The sequence below is a fragment of the Neolamprologus multifasciatus genome, chromosome 16, assembly GCF_963576455.1.
Source record: "Neolamprologus multifasciatus chromosome 16, fNeoMul1.2, whole genome shotgun sequence".
In the NCBI taxonomy this organism is placed as follows: domain Eukaryota; kingdom Metazoa; phylum Chordata; class Actinopteri; order Cichliformes; family Cichlidae; genus Neolamprologus; species Neolamprologus multifasciatus.
This window is the reverse complement of record NC_140454.1, coordinates 20,735,892-20,756,106: the sequence shown is the minus strand read 5'-3', so window position 1 is coordinate 20,756,106 and position 20,215 is coordinate 20,735,892. Positions and strand designations below refer to the sequence as shown.

At 39.4% G+C, this 20,215-nt stretch overlaps 1 protein-coding gene across 8 annotated transcripts in view; it reads left to right on the top strand.

Annotated features, from left to right (window-relative positions):
- Window positions 1–20,215, top strand: part of LOC146500762 (plakophilin-4-like) — a 91,512-nt gene that overhangs the window by 5,049 nt on the left and 66,248 nt on the right. For 4 of the 8 annotated variants that reach the window (XM_085136293.1, XM_085136290.1, XM_085136299.1 and 1 more), the window contains exon 2: window positions 18,819–18,955. The exons of 1 other annotated variant lie outside the window; for it this stretch is intronic. In XM_085136293.1, coding sequence (XP_084992419.1) covers window positions 18,827–18,955 — 129 coding nt within the window. In that variant the 5' untranslated portion in view covers window positions 18,819–18,826. 3 more of the 8 variants (XM_085136291.1, XM_085136297.1, XM_085136295.1) reach the window with 3 other exon arrangements.

The following is a 20,215-nucleotide window of genomic DNA, read 5'->3' as shown; positions in this document are numbered from 1 at the left end:
TCAAAATGTGATTGATGTTCAGATTTTGATTTTTTTTTTCTCTTTGCTTGTGAAGTTTCCTCAGCTACTGTGCCAGTGTGGGATGATAATAATAGTTCATTGTGGCAGTGGCAATCAACCAAAGAATGGCTTTTATGCATCCTTTGACACATAATTTATTTTTTTCCCATCAAATTAACCCAGCAACTTTCTATCCCACATCTACGTGGTTTTATCCAGAGGCAGTAGATCTCTCTACTCCCTACTTTCTTCTTTGAGAAGAAACCACACGTAGGAAAAAAGGGATTTTCCAGTGTGGAGTTGTTGTAGCCGTTCCTTTTTTTTTGATATATCACTCAATATAAAAAAAAATATGCATTCCTATTCTCCAAAAATATGTGAAGATAACAGTGTAGATATGGAAAAGTATTTCAAGGTGTCCTGTCAGTTTTTACTCATATTGTGCACAAAATAATAATAATTAGAGAGCTATAATTAGTGTGAATGCTTGTAAAAGCATTCACAGTATTGTTCTTCTACATCTTTATTCTATTTTTTTTTTATTATTATATGTTCCGTACGTTTTTTGTACTCTATCTCCTTCAAAACCGTTCAACTTAGAAAAACCATTCAAACACCGTTAGATTCCTCTTCTTTTGGACATGACTGCTTCTATTTTTCTCATTTTTAACATTTATATTTTTAATTTTATTCAACTTTTTTCAACAAAAATTTCCCATGTATTTCAATGGGGAGACCCTTCAAATCCTCATTCAACTTACTCATTTTTAAACTCTTACTACTTCCACATACATTGACATAGAGCAACCATTCAAACTTTAAAACGGAGACAAGACATTCAACTATTCAACTTGTATTTATCTTTTCAATATCTATTATACTTTTTCTTCAGTTCCAGTTTAAGTTTCATGATGTTTTTTCACCCGTTTCAGAGTTTATAATGGGTGTGTATGGGACGGAATGTTGGCGCTAGAGTGAGACAGCTCAACTGCTAGAGTGAGAGGAGCAAAATAATTAATCTTAAAATCTTTTTTAAAACTGCTGCTGTGTCCGCAGCGTTTGCTCTACAGGTCTGATTTTACCCTCAAAACGTAGCCATCACTGTCCTCTTTCATCCAATGTGTTTATTATAGTAGTAGGTGTAATGGTTCTTTCATAAATGTCACCGATGCACAGCCTCCTCCCTCCAACTCTTCCATAGACTAATGTTAAAATGGCTCAGAAAGTTCGTTTGAAAATCAGAAGAGCATGGTGTCTTTACACTGTCACCACGTCTATATAATAAACTCCACAGACATGAAAACTGAGAATTTGGTAGACTAGACATTGCTGGTGCTCACGGTGAAAGAATTTTGTCAATACGACCTGTACTTTTCATTTGGGAACGATTTGTTTCGGCCTGACTTTTCTGTTCATTTTAAGCATCAAAAGTGAGGCGCATGTCTGTGTGCTTGTCACACCTGCCTGCCTAACGAGCTCTGCCTGCCACTATGCCAAGATTCATCTTAAACACTTCTCTTTCAACTGCTGCTGTGTCCACAGCGTTTGCTCTACAGGTATGATTTTACCCTCAAAACGTAGCCATCGCTGTCCTCTTTCATCCAATGTGTTTATTATAGTAATAGGTGTTATGGTTCTTTCATAAATGTCACCAATGCACAGCCTCCTCCCTCCAACTCTTCCATAGACTCTAATGTTAAAATGGCTAAGAAAGTTCATTTGAAAATCAGAAGTACAGGCTGTCTTTACACTGTCACCACGTCCATATAATAAACTCCACAGGCATGAAAACTGAGAATTATGTAGACTAGACATTGCTGGTGCTTACGGTGAAAGAATTTTGTCGATACAACGTGTACTTTTCATTTGGGAAGAATTTGTTTGGGGCTGACTTTTCTGTTCATTTTAAGCAGCAAAAGTGAGGCGCATGTCTGTGTGCGTGTCACACCTGCCTGCCTAACAAGCTCTGTCTCACTCTGCCAAGATTCATCTTAAACACTTCTCTTTGAACGACTTCTGTGTCCACAGTGTTTGCTCTACAGCCATCATTTTACCCTCAAAACGTCGCCATCGTTGTTCTCTTTCCAACACTGTGTCTTTCAAAGCTCAAACATTTAAAAATTTTAAACTGTGTGGATCCAATTGGAGGGATCACATTTTAGTCATTCAGTGATTCAAAGAATATGAACTTTTAATATTCATTCAGATGTTTTCTGATTCTAAATTTCCTTTTCTCATTTCTTAGGTTTTTCTAATTCACAATTAAAACATTTTTAGCTATTTTCCAACTTCTTCTGTGTGAATGTCAGCTTTTAGCAGTTCAGCACTTTTGTTTTCAGGCGAAAATTTCTGTATTTTTCATCTCATTCAAAATTTTTAACTTAAATTCAGCAATTAATTCATTTCAGTGCATACATTCAGATTCAAGCATTCACACTGCAGTTTCTTCAGAAAATGCACTTTCTAGTTCATGTATGTGGTTCATTCAGTTTTGTTTTGGCATGCGTGGATAAGCCTTGACATGCGCGGCTGCTAGCTGATTGTTGATCTAACTGGATATGTAGATGGAAAGAGCGCCCGATTTCATGCTTTGGTTGGATCCCGGACAGCTAAAGATAATACAGAACACAAAGCTTGTCAGCGCTTCTAGAGATTAGGTTCACAATAGACTTCGGTCCAGTAAAACAGCCCTCCATTGGCCCGACATGCTGAGTCTGAAAAGGCGGCCCCACATTAGTGTGTATGTGGACAGTTAAGCGGAGGGGCAGAGCTTTTTCTCTCACTGTCGCTTGCTCCACATGCGGCCTTACTACTGGAATCTTTCTCCAAGCTCATTGCTTGAACAATCCAATCTCTTTAAGCCTATCTGGCTGCAGAATTACCTCAACCAGGCACATAATACCTTGTTGAATATTTCAGCGTGCTACTCACATTATCACCCCAGGCAAAAGCTATCACTTCGCAAATCATGAAAGGAGGAGTAATATGAAAGTCCATCTCAGTGAGGTGCTTAACATAACAAGCAGCCCCCCCCCCCCCCAAAAAAAACCCCAAACCTTTGTGTAGTCGTAAAATAATTTCAAATGCTAGAAAGACGCTGGCTTTTGAGCCAGTTGCTGTACAGCTTTTAATAATTCAACATGCTATGTAGTCTAAGCTCTTATTTAAAGGTTTACAGTACTGGACGAGTATTGAAATTGAACCAGCAGACCCTACCTATAAGTGGAAACTGTAATGGTCTGACATTTTCAGTTTGTAACTTAATTGTTTACGTAATTTCTCAAATTTTTAAAATCATATTTTAAAGACATGACGGTACTTAAGTTACAAACATAAATTTTGGCCATGTACCTCTTGGTTACTCCTCTTTAAGCTAAAATTGCTTGTTTGTGGCATCAGATGTCATCCCGAAGAGGTATGTGAGTGCTCCTGGTGACTGTATTTAGTCAAAAGGCGAAGGTCGCTCCCCAATGTCACTTTAGTGACCAAAAGGGTTATGCATGCTCACAGGGTACAACTGAAAACTAAACTGCAGGATTTGTCTGCCTCACCTGTTTCCATAAAAAGATTCACTTCCTAAATGTCAAGGCATTTAGCCTTTTTCCATTTCCATTACCTCTGAAAAGGGGAGTTGTTGACACTCGAAATAAACAAATAAATACAGTTCAAGGCAGCACATGACATTTAAAATGGCATTTTATAGTTCCCAATTTTGTGTTTGGGCACGGAGTTGAAAGGCAGATGTTGGCTATATGATATCAAAGCCCATATTGTATCTTTTCGTTCTTTTTTTTTTTTTTTTTTTCTGTCAGAGCAACCTGATATAGTGACAACATCAAAGTGAGCATACCTGACGGCGCACCCTCTGATTTAACTTAAATGAACTACACACGGCTCCAAAGATTTCTTCTTTTCCTAGCACACAGCTTAGTCAGATTATGTGCGCCAAGGAGAAGAGAGATGCTCTAGAATTTCTTAGCTTCTAAGAAAACAAACACAAAAGTTTCTGGTTAATATCTGCAAATTGCTCATGCTGTACTAGAGAAACTGTCACATCTATGCTACCAGCTTACAAATGCAGTCAACCCGTTAAAGGTTTCATTCTCGTCTCAGCAAGAACAGTTTTTTTGGCGCCGGAAGTGCACTTTCCGTTGCTTGCACCAGTAACCCCGAACAATGCCAAGCCCTTTAAGTTTTGGATAGAAGTCATTCCCAGGTGTTCAGAGATAATTTGAGATTTCCTGTTGTTTCCAACAAAAGCCCCAAAATGATGGGAAAAAAACTGCATGACACAAGAAGGGGAGCATCTTATGTTACCACTAGGATGAGACATGGCTTGTTTTTTATGTCACGTACTGGCCATCTGAAAGCAGAGTATAGCTATGTTATATGATGAATACACACCTGCAGCCTGAGAAGGCCTCGAGTAAATCCATGCATACTTCAAAGTAATACATGTTCTCCATGAATCATTACAGAAAAGAAATTAGGAATTTCATTTTATTAGTCTGTATGATGTGAGTTGTTCTTTCAATTCAATCTACATGGCTAGGTTACTAATATTGTGCAATCCAAAAGAATCCCTCTATTGCCTTCAGTTGTTCCCAGGGAAATTGTAGTTTGTGACAGTCACCTTGTTGTTTAGATCTCTTTAAGTTCCAAAATTGCCCATTTACAGCAGTGAATTTTTAAAATGTCCCATGGTTAGACATTAAAATATGGACATGCATCAGAACTCAGTCATTGTTTTAAAATGTTATCTGGTGGTGGTTGGATGAACTGACATTTATTTAAGCAAGGTAATTCTCTCTTGAGATGTAGTGCTTTGCATATTGGTGCCCTGGCTGTGTGATTGAGATATAATTATAATGGATAATCCTCCTTTTTGAAACCTAGTATGAACATACTTCACGAAATGAAATGATTATTTTTTTTATTCAGTATGACTCAAAATGAGTGACTGAGGCTCTAAACTGAGCACGAAAGTTTTCATATAGACTTGCACAGGACCAGAAGTCTTTTTGCAACCACGGGTCCCGCCCCCCGGTGATGTTAAAAACAGTGCAGGTTTATGAGACCTTTGCATTGAGTTTAAGCTTAATTCATACTTCTCTTCACTCTATGTACAGCCCTATGCAAGTACCCAGTGCTGTTGCCAGGATTTATGCTTGTGTGCGGTATGGCTGCACTGCAGTTTTATTGCCAAAACACTAGCTGCTATTAAGGGTTTCGCTCTTTGTGTCAATCTTTTTTTAAACAATTTGAAAAATGGTGTCAGAAGTAGTATCAGGAAATGTGAAGGAGGAAACTACGTTGATTAATTGGTGTTAACATGATGTTTATGTACCTTACTGTGTACCTACAGTGATGATTTAACGCAATATTGGGTTGCCCAACGTAATCCTTGGTTCTTGGAAAAACAGAGTGAGATGTTTCACTATGGGAATCACCTTGTTGTGATCAACTACGGAAGCTCTCTGTTATGGACAGACACCACGTCTGTCCATAACAGACCTTGTTGAGCCATGCTCAGAGATCCGCCTCCTTATTCAAACATGGCCGACCAGCCCTTTGTTACTTATTGTAAGCAGATCTTTGTGCCCAAGCAAGGAGGGAAGTGTTGGTGAAACGAATCACTCTGTTTTCAAGGAGCCAGAGTTTATGTTGAGTAACCCCCCCCCCCTTTTTTTTTTTTTTTTGGTAACTTTGCTTGGTGCTTTCACTGCGGGGAATGCAGCCCAATCCAGCTAAGCTCCAGCACTGCTCAAGATCTAAGGTTGGACCCTGATGCATTAGATTCCAGCACTGCCTGACCCAGAGATGACTGTGCAACATCCAACCTATAAAAATGCACAAAGGCCAAAGAGACCTTTGGTTGGGTCATGGGCTGCTTCCATGACTTCAGCATCACTCAAGCCTGAGAGGTTTAGCCATAAGGCTCTCTTACCTGAGTGCAGCCCATTACACGCCCACAACCTTGGACTGCTCCCCTGGAGGACGAAGGATGAGATTATTGACTCCTGGGCGTTGAAGGTGAAGTCCTCCATGTCCTCTAGTTTGAGGAGGTTGGAGCATCAACTCCATGCCGTCGACACCGGACTCGCCCATGTTTTGATCGAGGAGGCCCTCAAATGATGGGGGGCATGAGCAGAGACTCTTCCTGGATATCACTCGTTGCAGTAGCAGCTCGCAGGCAGTGGTCCTGACTGTTCTTCACTGTTACTCTCAACCTCCTTTCCACATACAAATGATAAATATCAGATGAGGGTCCCTGCCCGAGATGGTGTCACTGCATGATGCGGGGAATCGGCGGGATACAACCTCTTTAGCTTTTGATTCTGGCCCTTTGGTGGAGATAAGAGCCATAGCCATGGTTAACAGAAAGGGGTCAGACTAAGCTACACCCGGCCTGTCATAACTAGAGGTGGGAATCACGATACATCCCACCATACGATATTATCACAATACTTAACACACGATACAATATTATTGCAATTTTTTTAAATATTTTGTGATATTCAGATTCTGTACATAAAGGTAAACTTTATCAATATTCATTTTATCTAATATCAAAGTCTCACACTCAGTCTTTCTCTCAGTTCTCTCTCATTTCAGTCAGTTTTATTGTTGACAAACTGAACGGTATTACAGTCTAGTCCAACTTAACTGAATGCAACCATCTGGTACAATTATGGCTATTCTGAACTATGCAATATGAAAACTATGCAGCCCATTCAGCAACTGAAGAATTTGAAAGTAAATTAAAACAAAATATAATTTTACATTAAATAAAAAAGTTTTAAACTTAATTAAAATAAAACATGTCTTAAATTAAAATAAGTAAACTGTCATGTTTATTTCTGCCAAAAAACAAGTTAAACACATTTGGACAGTGAAGGAATGTCAGGATTCTTGCTCAGAAAAAGGATCAACATGCTCTGAAGTCAGAGCATGTTCCAGTCCACAAAAACTTCTTTTGTAACAAAATATCGATTTCTGCTGTCCCTGTATCGATACATTATTAGCAAACAAAATATCACGATACTACACATTATCGATTGTCCCCCCACCCCTAGTCATAACACATTAGCCCGTTCATAACTAGCACTAGCTGCCGTCAAATCCAAGCTAGTAGCAGCGCGAGCCAGTTCAGCATGTTAGAATAATAAGACGGAGCCCTGAGCAAAGCGTGACAAGGTCAGTCATGGACAGACGTGGTGTCACTGGAGCTTCCGTAGTTGGTCAAGCCAAGGCGATTCCTATAGTTAAACACTAAGCGAAATTAGAAAAAGAACTATAAATTCCGGTCACTTTCCAGACCACGACACAATGTCCATCTTCCATACTGTCTGTGGTAGTGAGTAAAAGACTCCAAAAATCCCCCTAAATTTAAAGATCACTGCCAGTCAGAGCAGTATCTGCAATGATAGTTAAATTTTGAATGTCCTTACAGTAGAAAAAGGCATTAGAACAGTGTAAGAAGACTGTAACATTAAAGTTTAGTTTCCTTTTATTGCACTAAGGAAAATTGCATTAAAATATATCTATATTTACTTTTCATCGATACCCTGTGATCACTTTAGATATTACAAAACTTCAGACCCACTCTCAGTATTGTCTCACAAATATATACTCTCTCGCCTACATTTTGTTTGTTGGGGTTTCTCACTGTAGTATATACATGAAAAATGATGGGGTTATTGATGAGTAGCCTTCCAGCAATGTGTTTCACAAACATGTTAGCAAATCACCGTGAAGACACCACTTGACTCTGCAGCACCATCTGCTCAGCTGTGATGTGGCGTGTGCTGCATGTGCTGCAGGCAAATTTTACAAAACATCCAAAGTATCTTTTCCTGCATTATCTTGTCAGTTTCTGTGCAACATGTAAACCGATACAGATCTGTGATGGACTAGGCTGATGATTTGCTAGCTTTAATTATTTCAGTTATTTATTTATTCGAACCTTGTTTTGCTATCAGAGTGCATTTAATTTGAAAGGTATTATTCTTTCCCTTCAATTAAATGTGAATGGAGATCAAAAATCCTGTCAGTAATGTTGAATAGCTTCTTCGTGACACAATAAAACAGGTTGTTGGGCACTATTTTCACCCACCTTCCCTCCAGCAGTTATTGGCAGTAGTCACTGAAATATTCAACCTAAGTTGGTGCTGACTTTTTTTTCTCTCTGCCTGATCTGATTTCTGTACAGTAACCTGCCACCTCAGAACGTAAACATTTTAGTTCAAAAAAAAAAAGTACTCATGTGCAGAACAAATCAATCTGTCAATAGACACTTTTCAAGCTGTAATTCACAGCTTGTGGTAAATACCAGATTGGCATGCAGGTTATTGTAGAACCCCATAACTGCTTAAAAACGATTTTTTGCTACTTGGCTGTTTGTAGCTTGCATAGAAATATGGCAAAATGTGTACTTGTAATACTTATTGTATGCTATCTCTATTCTGTCTCTTGATCTCTGTTTGAAAAAAGTGCAGACTAAAGGTACGGGCTGGGCTACTCTTGGAGTTTATATAACTTTCAGATACCTTTCACTGGCTAGCTTGTTATGATGTACACAAACACAACTAATGTTTATGGTATGCTATGACGTGATATATTTAGATCAGACCATGGTACTTGGAAATGACATGATTGGAGTTAAAATATAGTGTACATTTTAAATTGATCACAATAGGAAAAAGGAAGTACCATGTAATAGTGGGTCTTTGTGCTTAAACATTCTTTTAACTGTTTCAATAACATTAACAGAACATTTGCTTGTTTCATTTTGAAAGCAGTTGCTTCATTTCTTTATGTTTTGTATGTATATTTGTGCAATTAATAGTGGCAAGACTCAAATTTGAATGGACAGCAGCACATTGTTTCATGACCCCTGCCTGTCAACTCTAAAGTGCAAGGCATTGAGTAGGCAGTGCTGATGCAAATCAGTTATCAGAAAATACACTGCACATCTTTAATTTATCTATGCACATCCCCCTTTAAGTTCATACTTCCCAGCAAACAACAGTTGGAGTTTTTGTTGTTGTTTTTTTCCCTGGTTTACCAGAGTTCAGAAGTCAGTCACACTAAATTCAGTCTTTTGGTGTGAGTATTTTATAATTATTGGAACTTACTGTGTTAACTGAACAATTATTTTAAGCGATGTTTAAAGCCAGAAGACCAGAATATCTTTGGAGCCTAGAGATTGTCTATTAAAATGAAAAGGGAAGTAGTTTGTGTCAATATAAAAGGATTATCTTTTACATCCCAAAGCAGAAGAGCTACTATGATAACTAGAAAATGGCTCTGGTCACTGTCACAGATACATTTCCTAGCTCCTTTAATCATTCTTAATTAAGGTTAGTACAGTTATCTTCTAAAGGACGACATTTCTAAATTGCCTGAAGAATCATGTTGGATGTCCATTGTTCATTCACTCACTATAATTCTTAAACTCTAGCAGATATTGGTAATTGGTGATGTCTGTCAATACTTTTGTGTGCAATCACAGGACTTGCAGTTATTACGGCTTGTGTTTTTTTTTTTTTTGGGGGGGGGGGGGGGGGGGGGGTTTGGCACATCAGAGTTCTTGATAATGTTTTTGGAAATAAGTTATGTTTAAACTGTGGGTCCATAGTGTAGTAGCAAGTGAAAGGTTGCTGCTTTGATCCCAGCCTGAGACACAAATTCCCGTTGGGGTGGCGTCAGGAACGTCATGTGGTGTAAAAGTAGAGCTACTCACTGTGGCAACCTCTTGTGACAAGGGAGCAGCAAAAAGTAGCTTTTATGTTTAACCTAAACCTCTCTATACTTTTCAAAATGGAAGCAAAGGAAAGTTAAGTAACTAAATAACTTCATGGTAACAGTGTGTCTTTTCTAATTTTCTAAATTGGTTTGCATCAATAGAAAACTTGGGGCGAAAGCAGATAATTCCACCATTAGGATTCATGAAACTTGGACTTATTGTGAGTGGATGATGATCGTCTCAAAATTTTACCATGTTATTTCAACAAAATCTCTAATTATTATAGTTCTAAAAATATAGGAAAAATACTGAAAGTGGTGTTATCAATGCTTGCAGATGGCAGTATTTATAAGTGTCATTATAAATGAAAGGCATTTTCCATCCCTCTTTTCAAATGAGCTACTGTCATTGATGAAACACTTCCTTATTCGAAGTGTGAATCAAAGTGCCAGCAGTAGCAGCAGCAGCATTATACTGCAATAATAGCGACACGCCATTATGTGTAATGAGACATCATAAGTCAAGTGTAGGCACAAAAGTGGCCTAAGTACTCTTGTGCTTGGGGTATTTTTTCCTCTGGAAATTAAGTATAACATGACTGCTTAACACTTAGTTTCACAGTAACTAAAGTAAATTGACCTTGTAACTTTCAGGAGGTGCACAATAGTGTTACACAGTAAAACTGAAATATATATTCTACCTCAGATGCGTCTTGGGTCTGGATTTTTAGCCAGCTGCTTTTTTCAATTTGTTCTTCCTGCCAAATGGAGTGCAGCTAGCAAGTGGAGCTAAGAATGCTCGGTTGAGACATTTGTTTACTTTTAGATCGCATCACCAGTTGCTAGTATCTCCTCTTTCGTTTGGTTGTTCTCAGTGGTGTTCTCAGAAAGCTTTCTTGTACATTTACTTTAAATTACTTGGAAATAGTTGAAGTAGCTTCCTTTTTACTTAACTGAGATCGCTGACATGCACTCTTGCTCTCAGACATGCCTGGGAAAGTTAATATCAGCATAATGAGCACCTTTCCACAGTGGGAGCTCAGAGCAGCAAGTGCAAGGTACAGTAAACTCATAAAAGAGCAACACCCTGAACTGAAGTCACAAATATCCTTTTTTCCGATAGCAGTGGAAAAAGCAAAGATTCTCTTGCCTCATGATAGCTGGGATAGACTCCAGCTCCCCGCAAGCCTGGTAAGGAAACGCAGAGGAGAATGGGAGGGTTGAATTTACAATTTATTCCAGTTACAAGTTGTTTTTTTTTGTTTTCTTCTTGTTCATTCAATGTTTAACCAATTGGCCACAAGTTCCACTGAGCAGTTCTTTCAGGGCATCTTGGAAAGATGACCTCTTAGTAAGTTTTTCCCCCTCCCCTGAAAGTGACCCTAAACGAGGTCTAACAGCGGGATGGTTCATATTATCTTAAAAAGGCATGCAGGCATCAAGCTGTTCTGAAATGGCCTACAAACTCTTACAGCGGAAAACAACCATAAAGTGCTGAGTGAGCTTAGTTATTTGCTTGACACATTGCATTGTGGGAGCCAGAACACTGCCAATAGCAGTAATGCTGATTTTCCTTTTCAGTTCATGCCCTTTCGGATGGTCCTGGTATTTCATGACATAAAATCTAAACAGGATAATTTGAATTGATAGTTATTCCAGTCAGCCGTGGGAAAAATGCTTGACACGGCAAATCGAGTGCATAGGGTTGATAAAAGTCACATTGATTAAACACATTTTAACTCAGCTGAGAAATTAGGTTAAATAATGAACATCCCATGCCATGTTTAAATCCCAAGAAACATTTCTCTGGTATAGCATATGTTACAAAAGGAATTCGTTTTTTATTTTTTTATATATTGACTGTTCAGGTGATCTACACAACATTGTGTTATAATTCCCTCTTGGAAAGCGTTTCTGCTGTAGTTGTTGTGTTTGCGTTGTAATTGTACGCAGAAAGGCTTTAGGGTGTTAAATGTATTTGTCTAACAATGTGTGACAGAATGAAGCATGTCTGTCTCGCGCAGACCCCGATTCTATTTAAGGGATTAGCATGCAATCAGAATAATTTATGTCCCCGCATGTCACAACATATTACTGGTGGTGACATGTTGGAAACAGCTGATGAGACTTCAGTTGCGCCTCTCAGCTCCCTGTTAGTTAAGGTATTGAGAGGAAATGATTTTGAGGGTGAATGATCTGTAGGATTTTTGTTTGCAGAAAGTTACTCTTGCGTTTTTATCGCTGCACAGAGCAAACACAGATTATTTGGTGATGCAGTCATCTCTTCAATGCACTTTTTAAGTAAACGTGTCTTGGATGGTAAAGTGCAGCTCAGGACATACCCACGTTTCTTTCCCGCCCCCCACTGTGCTGCAATGACTGTGTTTCCTACCTTTATTCATTCACAAGCCCTGCCCTGTGGCCACACATGCTCATATACCTAGACCTCAGGTTATTGCAACATTTCTCGGGGTGAGGTCCAACGTGTGAAGTGGGCATGGGTGCAGCTTCTGAGTGATAACCTCTCTTTGTCAGAAAGTGAAGGAGATGCTCTCAGGCTTTCCTCTCCATTCACCACAGCCTTATACATCTAACCTTTTTTAATCCTGTATCAACAGAAGGACAGGTATGTGCCTTACTCAAAGGAAGCTACATCTTTCTTTTGAGCTTATTCAAGGTAATTATTGACAGAGTGATTGTGTGTGCGCAAGAGTGACTGATTCTGCTTTGGAAAGGAGACATTCCTGTTGGGTGTGTCAATATGAGCAAAGTATTTTTCAGCTGTTTTCAGCAGCAGAAAGTCAAACATCTGGTTTTTCTAATAATAACTTTTTTTCTTGTTTTGATCCTGGCACATCCACTATGTGGGGCTCTCAAGCAGTTTTCATTATTTTCTTCAAAATGCAATTTCTTGTGAGCACATTACTAGCAAATCCATGTATTGATGCATATTCTGTCTGGCGTTGGGCTCAGACAAGGTTCATACAGTTTGAATCAGACCATTTACACATTTGTATTTCTAAATTCTCACATCTGCTCGTAGCAAATACTTTGTGAGGGTGTCCGCCAGTGTTTCTTAACCATCTGTTGAGTCTAATAGTTTGCTCAGTTAAGAGGTCTAGAAATGGCTTCAGTTTCAGGGCCATACCTAAAAATGAAATCCTGCTGTTGTGAATGAGATTTTTATTTTTTTTTTAACTTTCCTCAAAAGGGTTTTTGTAGCGTCTGCTGGACATAATTCGATGATGCTTTTTGTATCAGGAAAGTCAATACACTGTTAAAAGAGAAGCAATTCAGTATTGTGGGTCTTTGGGGATGTTGTTGTACCTGCTGAGATTATTAATGATTAGTGATGGGACTGAATTTCTCCTCACAATAAAAGTTAGTCTAGATAAGCTGGAAGCATTCATGCGTCACATGGCCCTGACAGCAAACGGTTATCTATTTATTTTTCTTACTTAAAAAATTACTTGAAATACATCAGATGATTTCACTCGTCAGATTGTCCTCTCAACATAATCAATCAACTTGGATATGCTCATAACATGGTTTTTGTTTGTTTAACCTTGGTAAACTGTATAATGCATGTGTGATTATGCTGCACTGAGATGACCAGCAATCAGACATACACCGCATTGGCTTGAAAATTACACATCTGACTCTTCATTGTATTTTAGAAAACAAGCTTTCTGTCTGATAACAGGAATATTGGGGGATGATTTGCCACAGGCCTGATTACGTCAAAAAAAGATTCACAAACAGATCTGGGGGTGGGGGGAGTCTAACCAGCAGCATGAATGGCATCCAAGCATAAATCTAGCTCCATTTGTTTTCTGTTAGGAAAAACCACAGACTTAATGTCCTGACAGGCTGGAGTTTGTGCAACCTCCACAAACACAATAATTCGCCATGACAGAAAAAAGTGAAATGCAAGATAAAACTTGTGAGACAGTCCAAGTCACTGCATCACACTGCATCAGACTCACTACTACGTTCTGTAAAAAGTCTTTTATAGGGTGCTGCTCAAAAGGCACAGTTCTTCATGTGACTTTTTGTCTTTATGTGTCATAATACTTTTAAAGTTGTGCATTAACTATCAAACTGTAATTTCCAACAAATATTAAGTATACATTTAGTGAAAAATTCAGCCTGAAAACTGGTCTTTAAGTAGCTCTCGCCTCTGTTTGTGCCATTGATTTTTTCCCAGCTGCTTTTAGCTCAGCAAGTCAAGGCAATCAACTGCTGCTTCTTTGAGATTCCCTGCAATTGAAATTCAGGCTAATGTACTATCATTTCTCAGCTCATCTCCATTTCTGTGCTGAATGTCGGTGATGTGGTGTCACTCAGCCCCCTGGAGAGAAATTTGCTTCCCTGAAAGTCAACAGATAATGGTTCTAATGGGTTTGACGTACAGGACCAATTACAGGAACACCGCGTGTGTTCAGGTGATGGCAATTTATCAACTTTGCAAGTAAAAGGGGCTGAAAAGGAACTTTAAAAAAGAAACAAGAGGATTTCAGAAAAAAATAGTTTAAAGGAAAACAGTTGCTTTTATTATACTTTGCAGGGAAAACTATTTAATTTGAATACAGCAGTGCATACTCATTTGCCACTTTTTTGGGTGCATCTGTTCAGTTGCTAGTTAATGTAGAAATCTAAGTAGCCAATTACATGGCAGGAGCTAGTTATAGATGTCAAACCAAGCATCAAAATGGAGAAGAAAATGACTTAAAGTTTATCTCATCATTGTTGGTAGTGGTAGATTGACTGGTTTGAGGGTACTACTGTTTTGGTCTAATGGTGTGGGAGATATTTTTTTATTTTTTTGGCATAGCTTGGCCCACTTATTACCAACTAAATATCACCGAGTATCACCTCAATTTGGTTTAATGAAGTTGAAAATGAGTTCACTGTACTCAAATGGCCTCTACAGCCACCAATAGAGCACCTTTTGGATGTGGTTGAATGGGAAATTCACAGCATAGATGTTCAGCTGCCAAATCTGCTGCAACTGTGTAATGCTATCATGTCAATATGAAACAAATTCTCTGAGCAATGCTTGCTGGCAGCTGCCATAAAGAATTAAAGCCGTTCTAAAGGCAAACACTGGTTCCACCCAGTTCTAGCAAGGTGTACTTAACAAAGTGGCCAGTGAGTGCATGTATAATGACATCAAGATAAACTCCTCACCACTGTGGCTTTGACAGCAGTGCTGGCTTTTTTTCAGCTGCTCCCTCCTTCACCGCTGGATGGAAACGCATATTTGTTCTGGGACAGATTTCACCCAGATTCAACATGCTTCCTATACGCAGTGTTCTTCCTGCCAGGTTTGAACCAGGGATCGTGACAAGTTATTACCGGAGCTGTGATATACATCTGCTTATTTCATTTAATTTTTTAAACTTAACTTGTTTTTCAGATTGTATAGCAGCAGACAGTTTTAGTACAAGTAGGACATTAAACTGAAAATCCTGCTAATTTATTTGCAGTGTTTTTGTTGATGAGACATCAGACTTTACAGCTTGACAGCTGGCCAACTAGCTACCCAGCAGGGACAGTCACAATAAAGTAGAATCTGCACACTGTTCGCTCAACTTCCACTGCTTCATATCTTGCAGGCAGAGATAATATCTTGTCATCAAATACAAACGTGGCTCGGAGCCTTTTTCCCAGTTTATCCCTATCCTGTAATGCAGTCTCTGAATGTGGAAAAGCCAGAGTCGACAGTCCCTGATCCACACGGACCGCCTTATTCACTGCATAGTCTGTGTGCAACTCATCTTGCTTACTTTTTACCTAAAGTGCCAATCTACAGACAGACACAGACTTTTATGTTCAAATAACACATTATTTTTCTCAAAGGAAACATTTCTTCAGCATCTCTTTTCACCCTCGGGTGGGTCTTTGTTCCTGGCTTTTTAAGGGCTACTTCCCAAAACACCCAACGTGCTCTGATTGGCTGGCTAGTTCTTGCTATGTTATGGCGAAAATCAGACATTGATGTCCAAATGAAGTCTCATCAACAAGTATTACTAGCAAGAAAACAATTCAACTCACCACAGTTTATAGTGTCACAATAAAAGGGTCTGACTACTGGGCCTGAAGATTGATTTATTTCTTTAATTCGCTTAGCAATACAAAAACAAAACCACAAAACATTTCTGCTTGGTGGTTATGTTTGATTAGAGCAAAGTTTGCTTGTTGTTTATTGAGAGACTCGCAGATACATGAATGCCGTAAAACTGTGTATTCATCTACAAATGAGCCTTGGCTTTCACCTCAGTTCATCCAAATATTGTGAGTAGAAGAAAAAACACATCTTCAGAAAAATGTCTGTCATAACCTTAAGTAGGCAGTTATAACCCAAAATGCTTCCTAGCAGAAATATGAGACGGGTAAACATGCAAAACTCCAAAAGGTTTCCTTCTTCACTCTGACTTCTCAGAGTCACCCTTTTTCTTCTGCACGCCGATTGCTAGTGACAGATAATAGTTTTTCTCCCGCAGCGCTTGTTGGGGAAGGTGTTACTAGACACGGGTGGTTTTCGAGTGATCCAAGGACTGATTAATTCATGACTGTAGATGAAACTGATGGGGGAGAATGGAGGAAAAAAAGGCTGTATTTGCCTCAGCTTTCTTTATTGCTATCCCCTTTAAAAAAAAACCCCTTCATTTAGGTTTTGACACATTAGAAGAAATACGTTTTCAAACCCTGTGGCACACTCATTTTCCCTTTATGTCCTTTCAGTATGAACCACATTTAGTTTGGGAAACGGTTACCAGAAGAGGTGTTGTGTAAGAAGCTGAGAGGAGTGGCCAAGTCTGAGGTCAGTAGATCAGATCACGTGATCCAGTGTGTCAGGGTGGGGTCAGACTAAGACTTTTCTTGGCAGACTAGGATACACTGAGGATTATAATGCTTACAGGGAGATTTAGCTTTGACTAGAAAAGGATGTCTAGCAAAAGAGAGGCTTATTATTCCATGTTGAATAGGTAGATAAGTCTGACAGTTAATGAAATTCATTTTCAGTTTTCTTTAGTCTTGCTGTCATGCAGGTTGTTTGTATTCTGCTTAGTCAAAGGAAACAATTATAACAGTAATAATTAGACACTGGCTTGCTTCTTTATCTTGACCACAATGAGGTCATCTTTATTCTGGAGGAACTACGCAGTGTGGTCCTTGCGCATTAAACTAATGACAGCCTTGAAATCTGCACAGATTGGGTCTGCCTTCTTGGCTTCTTACCTACTTTTCAGCTTTGTACTTGTTCTTTGAACTGTTTAAGGGCCTGAAATACCCAAGTTTCAACCCACCAGGCTTACAGCGAGGTTTTTTTTCTCCCTCCCTCGTTTGGAGTGCGATACAAAGAAATGTTGAAGAACCAGTCAACCATGTGCTTATAAGGACTGTGGTAGGTTGGCAGCTTCGCTGTCTTCACTTATATTTCACAGCTGCTGAAAAGTCAACGATAAGCACAGTGAAATCATTGTAGACCAAATATAATGGGGGATTTCAGTGGTAGGCTTCTACGCCCATCACAAATTTTCCTTCTTTCTAATGGTGCCTTCAGCAAGGTTTGCCGTACTTCCTGGATGTTGTTTTCTTTGGTTCTCTTTCCTAAAGTCTGCTCTAGTCTGGACAAGTTTAGCCTGCTGAGAAATACTGAAATTATATACACAGATTTTGGTCATATTTTCACTTTTTAGTGTTTTTGTTGGCAAGTCATCTTTTTATTTATTTAGTTTTTTTTAATGGAAGATTGAATGTTAAATCCTGTTTTTATAGAATTTACTGTGATAAACATGTCATTTACCGTTATATCTGTCCTGCATAGTTAATTGCAGCTTGTTAATTAAAAGAGAAGCAGAAGAGTTTTCTTTCCATCCTGAATAGGTTGGCAACTTCTGTGAGTTTTCAAAATATACCCTCGGTCAGTCCTGTCAGTGTTTTCCTCTGTGTGTGAGTGTATGTGTGCAGCAGTCAGGGAGGAGGAGCTCAGATTTTCTAGTTTCCCATTGCTGGCTTTTCTGGGAATAACATGGAATGTCCTGGTTCAAAGGCTGCAGTTGACGGATGTGGTGGGAGGTAGTGGAGCACTGTGTTGTAAACTGCAAGTGAACAAGCAAAGTACCTTGGTGACTGATCAGAGGATGTATGTAACGTGGTATGCAGAACATTACATATATTACATACTTAACATACTTGGTGTTAGTGAAGCATTAATCTGTAATACCAGAGCTGGCATGTGATTCTTCACATCTCAGAAACATTGGTGACGCTCTCCCAGAATACCTCTGGATCACATTTTGTCCACATGTTTCGGGACCTCCTGCAAAACTACATGCACATCTAAAGCTTGTAGATTACACCAGCAGTGCAGTATCTCAGTCATGCATCTTCTGTGTTTATTAGACCCCCTACTTTTGGTGTGACACAGCCATCACAGCCTTTTACTGTCTTGTCTGGTGAATCTGGATCCACCTCGAGCAAAGCTCCCTTGACGCTGTCTCTGTCAAGAGAAATAATGAGATCCTAACTATTTGTTCCACTTTCTCATTTCAGTTCAGGAACACCTTATCACCTTTTTCCAAAGGCCTGCCCTCTCGCATCTCTTGCAACATCTCCAATACATCCAATAATACAGAGAAAAGTCACCTGCGGACACACATGTTAGGGCAACTTTTGTATTGCTAAGATTGAAATTTCAATTCCATTTTTTGCCTTCACCAGAATCGCTGGCTTTCCTTTTGTTTGTGTTGGATTTTTATATGACTAAATTTCATACATAAATCATTATTTAAGTCATGTGTTGTCTCAAGACCATATGGCATTCATTTGCACTGTCACAGACATAAAACATTGACAGTCCTTTTCTTGTTTGGGCCATATGGCATGTGTGGGTGTATGTTTGTGCATTGCTGGTGTGGTGCGCCTGCACTTCTCAGCATCGCTTTGCCTGCGTGTGTTCGCACGCGCACGCACCCAGTCGGGTATGTGTGCAAGACTTTTAGCCGAGTGCCTGTGGTGACCAGAGCATTGTGTGTGTGTATATGTGTGTGCGTGTGTCCCAGCAGGAGGAATGCCAGCTCCTGAGCAGAGCCCAGTGACGGAGGAGGGGCTTCTGCTGACCATCCGCGACAGTTCAACTGGCCGCAACATGGAGGCTGACAACACCGCCAACAACATCCTGGCCTCCGTCAAAGAGCAGGTAGTGGGTTTCTTCCACTCACACTGTGCTAAAAGCCCCTTTGCTTCATGTTAAATCTCTGATATTACAGCACAGTTACAGCGTTTATGAACCATTATTTTGTATTGGGACATTTCAGAAATGCTACTTTTTTTTGTATGTATGGCTTTTCCCCCCCCCACTTATTTGTGTCACACAACATGTTAACACTGTAATTGTATAACTTAACGTTGAAATGTTGAAATATAAATAACGTTGAAACATCTCAACGTGTGAGATAATAAAAAGATTTTCATTTACAGCCGAATCCTCATCATAGACTTTTATTTGCTTTATTCTATTGTGAAAAAAAGTGAAGTGGAAGAAGCTTGACAAAGAAAGCGATTCATGGTTTATCGCCTGCAGTTATGGCCTGGCTTGTATCAGAGGACAACTAGAAAGATCATCTCTAGCAGGGATTGAGAGCTTGAGTAGAGACGTGCCCTCTGACTCACTCCGTTTCCCTCTCTGTGATTCATCCACGCCCCCTTTGGTTTTTTTACACACACTCCTTTTTCTTTCTGGCATCACTCCAGTCCTTCATACTTCTTGGGAATCCAGCACAGGGCATAATGTGCTACAGAGATTTTGATCATTATTAATAATTTGAATTCCCTTCTGTGAAATCTTGCGTACATTTCCTGAACTACGCTCATGTTGAGCTAAAGTTTGAGAATGATTAATGTTGTTCCTTCGTTTTATTATTAAAAAAACTTTTTTAAAAAAGGCTTGCTGCAGGAAAGTGGGTATTGTTTATATGTGTGAGGAAGGAAGGAAGGAAGGAAGGAGGGAGCACCTGTCATTGTCACTTCCTTCCTTAGAGTAATCCTCAGTGGCTCATCCGGTTAGAGCAGATATCCATGCAGGCGAGCAGGAAGGGCGAGTAGCCTGCCTGAGCTGTTGCTTTTAGAACGACTGGCTGGAGGCATGGCTCGACGGGGATTCCTGCCGAAGAGTCGATACTTTAAAATTATAGTTCTCCTCGGAGTTTATGCAGGACAGAGTTGGAGAAATGAATAAAGGGATGAGTGAGAAGGAAAATGCGTAGAAGGTCAGACACGAGGTTAGTTAAGGTTTTGGGGTTTTTTTTTCGTCCTCTGCTTATATGTGAGGTTTTCCTGTGATTGTTGAGAGAAACCTTCGAGGGATCGCGCTGTTGATGTAAACATGCATGTTTTGTAGCCATGTTTGTGGTTAGGGCTGAAGCTAAGGAATGAAAGTGCTTGACAGGAGTGTTTGGTA